The 7267-nt window shown below is 32.0% G+C and overlaps 1 protein-coding gene across 2 annotated transcripts in view; it reads left to right on the top strand.

Moving 5' to 3' along the window:
* Positions 1-471: 471 nt before the first annotated feature.
* LOC114335193 (uncharacterized) overlaps positions 472-7267 on the top strand; it is a 402998-nt gene continuing 396202 nt past the window's right edge. For both annotated transcript variants that reach the window (XM_028285386.2, XM_028285384.2), the window contains exon 1: positions 472-1728. In XM_028285386.2, coding sequence (XP_028141187.2) covers positions 555-1728 — 1174 coding nt within the window. In that variant the 5' untranslated portion in view covers positions 472-554. The remainder of the gene's footprint in view (positions 1729-7267) is intronic.

Here is a 7267-nt window from a genome sequence, read left to right as displayed (position 1 = left end):
CGATGACGGTCGCGATGACGGTCGCGAATTCAATGCTTTTTCCCCTATCCAAAAAGTGCACAACGTCCCTAAAGAAGTTTTCACTTCAAAAAGTTTGTTAGTTCGATGTGAAGTTTTGTTTAACATGTTATACAGGCAACTCTCGGAAACTATCCCGTTTTAATTTAGGGTATTAAATTATTAATGTGGTTACAAGTTCGTACAAGGTTGGACACGTTTTTATTTTTGTACATTTTACTCTTATTTAAAATCGTAAGATTTTTTTTTATTATTAATACATTTTCTACGTAAATTTAATAAAAGGATTTAAAAATGCAAAAATACGCCTTGATCGTGATTCTATTTAAAATAAAAAAATACATAAGAAACTGTCACAATAATATCGCCTTGTCCAAGACGTGGGTCCTCGGTGGAAGTCGTCGCCAAAGCTGAAGTTCTCAAGAACGGCTGCCGACAATCAGTATGGCCCAGACCGCCGCACAGTCTATATCGGTATGCAGTCACTCTGACTGTTATAAGATTACGAAGACGCTCTCAACGTGACGACCCCGATCATGGGTCCCAAATCTGTGAATTTCGGCGAAAGAACTAATAGTGATTTTAGTGACGTCAACGCCACAATTGCCCTAGAACGTCGCCTAGAAATGAGTACGGAGTTTTTTTTAGTGCCTAGCAGCAGTACCCCTAGCACGACAACAGTAAGTTACATATCAAAAACTCCTTGTGCGGGATGTCCCTTAGGGACTGACAAACTAGTGGGTATATTTCGAAATGAAGTTTGGGTGATTCCTGTGTTGGCCCTTTCCGCGATAACTATGATACTTATATTAGGGTTTGAAGTGTTTGTTCTGTGCAAAGCGTGGCGGAGCACACCTAGTAGAAGGCATCTTTTCTTGGGACAGATGCTCCTGTTGGGACTTTTTTCTTGTGCGGGACTTTCAGCTGTTTTCGCAGCTTCGCCTACGCAATTGACATGTGCCATTGTTCGCTTTGGCACGGGGGTTGCTTATACTATAGTTTTCGCTTCCCTTTTAGTGAAGTGCGTTTTTTTAATTAGTTTAAATGGAGGAGTATACCTACCAGCCCCATATCAGGGACTTTTATTATTGTTCGCTATTTTGATACAAGTAGCTATAGGGGTTCAATGGTTAGTAACGAATCCGCCGTTCGTAGATGACGTCGCCGTAGAAATGGTAATAAATCAAAACAAACACAAACTTTTACTTACCGTCGAAGATATTAATAACCCTGTTTTGATACCGTTATGTCGCACTCCTTATGCAGATATGCTTCTTTCGCTAATCTATGTCGTATTTCTCGTTGTTTTTGTGACTGTATTAGCGGTGAAATCGAGAGGCATAAGAGACAATTACCGCGAAGCTACCTATATCGGACTTTCGGTGGGGTGCAGTATTCCCACTTGGTTGGTTTGGACCATGAGCGGGTTTGTTGTTAATGAGCGACATAAGGATGCATGTATTGCTTACGGACTGGTTATATCTTCTATGATTATATTTCTCATTATGTTTATGCCAAAGGGCAGACAATTGGCTGCTATTGGCAAGGAGGGAGTCTACGTGGAGGATAGAGAAGAACGTTTCAGCACTTTGAGTCGAGCAGCATCAGGATACTCACCTTCTTTCTTCCACTTTAAACCGATCAAATATGGATTGGGACATCATGGGACATCGATCAAAGAACATAATACTATTACAACTTTAGGAGGAGGTATGAAAAAATTTTGATTATATTTTGTTTTATATCAAATTAATTTTAGGGTTAAATATATTTAAAAGATGCAAAATTATTCAAATTATTCAGCCTTATTCAAATTTTCGCTAACATTCTTATCAATTTTATGCCATTCTTAAATTGTTTCTTTATTTAATTCGATTGTTATAATTCGTGCTTCGATAATGTTTTTTCGGTTTTTCCTCATAATTTTATTAATACCTTTTAGTCTTACTCTCTTTGTTCTTATACACAAGGTGACAAAGTTAAAAACTTTGCACCATGAATTACTTCCCGTAAATAATGTAAAAAACCTTAAAGGCTTGAGACTCTTCTCTTTATTTTTAAGCCATTTAAGTGATATCATCGTGAATATGCTGGTAACTTTTTTGCTTCAATTTGAAAAAAAAAAACGTGTCAGTATTTTATTATGCTATCTGTTACGATAAATATAAACCTTTTATTAAAGATAATTAAACCACACTATCAGTGTTCTGATGTTGGAATTATGTTTTCTCTTTATGTTTAAAAGTATAAATATTTAGACATTTTTTTATATACTTATGTTATTTGCAACTTTTATAAAAACTAACTATTTCTTAAAAAAAGCTGAATTAAATTCCAAGGTTCTTGAATTGAACTTAAACTTCACTATCTTTTGATAGCTGCAAATTCTTATGAATTGTTTATGTGTATGGATGCAAATACGAAATATCTTCAATGTCTTCTTATTTTTGTGTTTTTTCTAATACTTCTTCTTTCTGTCCATACGAAACTTTGCTTTACTTCATATTTTGCAATGTCGATCGACCTTCCTATATTGTTTCGATAATTACCTCTGGTTCGTTTGACCATTTTGGTATTTTCAATTTGGCTTATAGTCCAGAGAAATAAGGTTTTTGTCGGGACACTTGAGCATCTAGGTTGCAAATGGATTTTTTGGATACATTATAAATACAAAAATGCCCGTCACAGTTCGGACGAGAAACTTAGTTATTAACAAATAAGGGTAAAAAATGGCAGTTTTTTCGTTTAAATCGCTACAGGTAAAAATAGAGTAATTAAATATCTTAACTATAATATTCTTCTTTTTGCAGATGAGCTAAGGTTTAAAATGGCACTTTTTTGAATTTTGGTCCGATCCTTTTTTGTTTCGGAAAGTGCAAAATAAAACTAAAATTTCAAACATAAAAAATGTGCTATAACTTTTGCGAAAATGGCCTTAAGACTTTCATATTGTACGAAAAGTTGAGTCAAACATTCCATATAATGCGCAAAAAATTTTAAGACGATTCCTCAATTAGTTTAAATTTTATTCAATTTGTTATTTGCAAAGAGCTTTTTTTTAGCATTGTTATTGTTCAGAAAATAATAATGACATAGCAATTCTCTGGAAACCACATGCAAGAATAATGGTTATGATTTTAAAGTATTTAAAAAAATCATTAAAAAGTCGTTTTTATCACTCCGAAAAAAGTTTATTAAAATAGAGTAATTAATTTTTGGCTTCTAAAGAATTTGAATAATTTTGTTAATATTGACTATAGAGTAAATCTACTTTAGAATTTCAAAAGCTGGTATTTTTATACGAATTTTCAGAAAAAAACTTTTTGCCTAGGTTAATTAGGTTCAAATTTAGCCACTTTTATTATTTAAATCGCAGTTACTTCTATATAGATCAAATTCTCCTGTAACAGTGTTAGTTACCATACTACTCCGAAACGGTCGATTTTTATAAAATTTTACACGTTTATCCTGTAGGACGTTGAAGAGGGTTTAATCTATTTTTTATACCTATAAGTTATAAGGATTGTTGCCCCCCTGACATTTTTTATATTTTTTTGGACATAATTGTCTACCTTAATTGTATATGATGTAGAATTAAAATATACATACAACCCTTAATTTTCACTCTTCTATCGCCAACCCCTATTTGTTAATACTCATCTATATATTTACATCTATAAAATTCTCCTGTCACAGTGTTAGTTTCCATACTCTTCCTAGACCGCTTGACCGATTTTTATGAAATTATATATGTATAGTCGGTAGGTCTTAGAATCGGTCGTAATCTATTTTTTATATCCGTGAGTGATAAGGGGAGTTCCCCCTAACATTTTGTAATGTTAGGTGGGGTTGTGTGTATACAACGTACTCTATAAGACAACGAGTATATACAAATTAAAAAAATTATGATCAAAATCCATCAACAAGATCCAGCGATATTAATCGCAGCATATGTTTGCAGAATCAGTTTCATTTTTTGAGTGTACGTATTTTAGTAATTCCCCTCCACCGAAAACGAATTAATTACGTTCGGTGGCCATTTTTAAAGCTTTATTAACAACTTTTTGAGGTTCAAAGTTTACTTAAACTTTTACACATAACCTATATATCTTCAACTTCAAAATGGCTCTAGTAAGGTTGCTTAATTGGTATAAACAAAGTAGCCGTAAATTATATAAAAAAAGTGACTAACTTTGACCGTAATTAACCTTGGCGAAAATTTTTTCTTTGGAAATTCGTATAAAAATACCAGATTTTCAAATTCCATTGTAGTTCTACCCTACAGTTAATAGTAACAAAGTTATTCAAATTGTTTATAAGCCAAAAATTTAGTAAAATAGTAAAATGTTTTTTGAGTGATAAAAATGATTTTTTAATATTTTTTTTAAAGGAGTTGAAAATATGACTATTCTTCTTTTATGTTGTTTTCACAGAATTGCTGTATCATTATTATTTTATGAACAATAACATTGCGAAGAAAAAGCTTTTGGGATAAACAAATTGAATAAAATTTAAACTAATTGACGCCTCGTCTTAAATTTTTTTGCATTGTATGGACTGTTTGACTCAAATTTCATGCAATATGAAAGTCCTAAATTCATTTTCGCAAAAGTTATAGCAAATTTTTTATTTTCGAAATTTAAGTTTTATTTTGAAATATGCAAAGCAACAAATAATTGGACCAAAATTAAAAAAGGCTATTTTAAACCTTGGCTCCTCTACTAAAAGAAAAATATTAAAAATAAGACATTTAATTACCCCATTTTTACCTGTAGCGATTTAAACGAAAAAACTCTCATTTTTGACCCTTATTTGTTAATAACTAAATTTCTCGTCCAAACTGTGACGGGCATTTTTGTATTTATAATTTATTAGGTATGTAGTACCCAAAAAGCTCATTTGCAACCTGGCTGCTCGAGTGACCGCAACATGGTATATTTTTGCCTTATTTCCCTGGTGTATTAGTAAATGAACGTGAAATACACCGATACCGTGTATTTTTCAGGGTCAAGTGAAAGTTTGGATTTAGGTTTTACTTACCCTCCACTTTAAAGTTTAACTTGTGCCGTTTGTTGCTTTTATTGGTGGGTGATATTCATCACTTCTCGGGGGTGAAAAAACGCTCGTTTTAATAAGTCCGGAAATAAATAAATTAACTAATTCTAAGCAACTTTCATTCGATAGAGTTTTTTAAGTAAGTCAATACTTTTCGAGTTATTTTCGATTGAAAATGTTTATTTTTGGACAAAAAATCTAAGTTTTTTGACGGTTTCTCGAAAATAATTCAAAAACTTAGTATCTTCTCGAAAAAACTATTCTTAGCATAATGTACCTACCATAAAATGTACCATATGCATACGTAAAAAACAACAAAAGTTGTGCATCCGTTAAGTCTATAAACTCAGCAAAAGCAAAGTTGTAGCTCATGGAAAATACGTTCTTATTCTTCAAATTCCAAATCGATTATTTCAACGTAAAACCACCAAAAAATGAAGCAATTTTCGGGAAAAATGCAATAAAACTTTTGTGTGGTGTTTAAAAAAAGGTTTATTTTTATTTTTTATACAAACAAGGCTTTCAATTCAATTTCGCTCAAAATAATGTTTGCCCTTTTTTTTTCGTAAAAAATCGTGAAAATCTCCCCCTATTTAGCGCCCCAAATGAAATTAATCGTTACCGCTTTACAAACAATTTACTTTACTTGTGTGTTTTTATATTAGTCCTGTCGCCAGGGGGGGTACAACGGCCTCCTTTATTCAGATGGACTTACCCAAGTTTTTTTCATGTATTTTGACCCGTAGAATACGAATTTTTTGGGTAACAGTTGATCCGGATGTCGATAAGATTGTTATTGACCAAGAACTTGAGGAATTACATAACCACGATCTCTCGCAAAACAAAATATTTTTTTGGTATTTTTTGGGTCATTCTAAGCAAAACATGTTTCTACAATTTTTTTCGTAGGATGGCTAGTTTTCGAGATAACCGCGGTTGAACTTTCAAAAAATCGAAAAATTGCAATTTTTGAACCCGAATAACTTTTGATTAAAAAATAAAATAGCCAGTCTGCTTACTGCATTTGAAAGTTTAAGTCAAATTATATCGGATTTAATTATTTGCATTGCTAAAAATTAATTTTTTTATTGTTTAACAAAGCTATAAACACATAGTGTTTCCCGTGCCTTTACATGCGTTTTAACGCATGCTACGTAGAAATAGCCTCGATTGCACTAGTACCTATTCTACCTACTCGTTCGATTTTAAATGAGAAATCATAGAAAACATCACTCACGCACTAGGTGTTTGTAGCTTTGTTTAACAATAACACAATAAATTTTTAGCAATGAAAATAATCAAAACCGATATAATTTGATTTGAACTTTCAAAGGCGCTAAGCAGAATTGCTATTTTATTTTTTAATCAAAAGTTATTCGGGATTAAAAATTGCAGTTTTTCGATTTTTTGAAAGTTCAACCGCGTTTATCTCGAAAACTGAGCATCCTACGGGAAAACTTGTTAGAACATTTTTTACTTAGAATGACTGACCCAAAAAATACAAAAAAAATGTTTTGTTTTGCGAGAAATCTCTGTTATGTAATTCCTCAAGTTCTTGGTCAATAACAATCTTATCGACATCCGGATCAACTGTTACCCAAAAAATTCGTATTCTACGGGTCAAAATACATGAAAAAAACTTGGGTAAGTCCATCTGAATAAAGGAGGCCGTTGTACCCCCCCCCCTGGCGACAGGACTATATGATCTGTAAGTTGCATCGATTTAAATTGTTTATTTTTGAAAGTGTTATAGTTGGAATCACTTGAACGAGTCACTTATCACGAGTGTATGCGAATTTTGAACAACCATATCTTAATACATTTTTGTCGTACAGAAAAACGAAATCAAACTAGCATATTTATAAAACCAAAACCTACATTTTTTTACTCTTTAAAATTTAATGTTATTTTGAAAAAAGTGCATATTTCCAAAGATTATAGAAACAATTTTTTTACTATAAAACCAAACTTTCTTCAAGTAAGCACTTCGAACCGTTCAAACTTAAGGATCGTATAAGAAAATACTCATACATATAAAGTAAATGTTAAAGCGGTAACGATTAAATAAGTTTTTTTTAAATTTGTTTAATTTTTGGGTTATTGCACGTTGAAATATTCGACTTGGAATTTGACGAGTAAGAACGTATTTTTCATAAGATACAACTTTGCTTTTACTGCATTTATAGACTTCACT

Source organism: Diabrotica virgifera, chromosome 4 (assembly GCF_917563875.1).
Source record: "Diabrotica virgifera virgifera chromosome 4, PGI_DIABVI_V3a".
NCBI lineage: Eukaryota > Metazoa > Arthropoda > Insecta > Coleoptera > Chrysomelidae > Diabrotica > Diabrotica virgifera.
The sequence above is the reverse complement of the archived record's forward strand: the minus strand, read 5'-3'. Positions and strand labels throughout refer to the sequence as shown.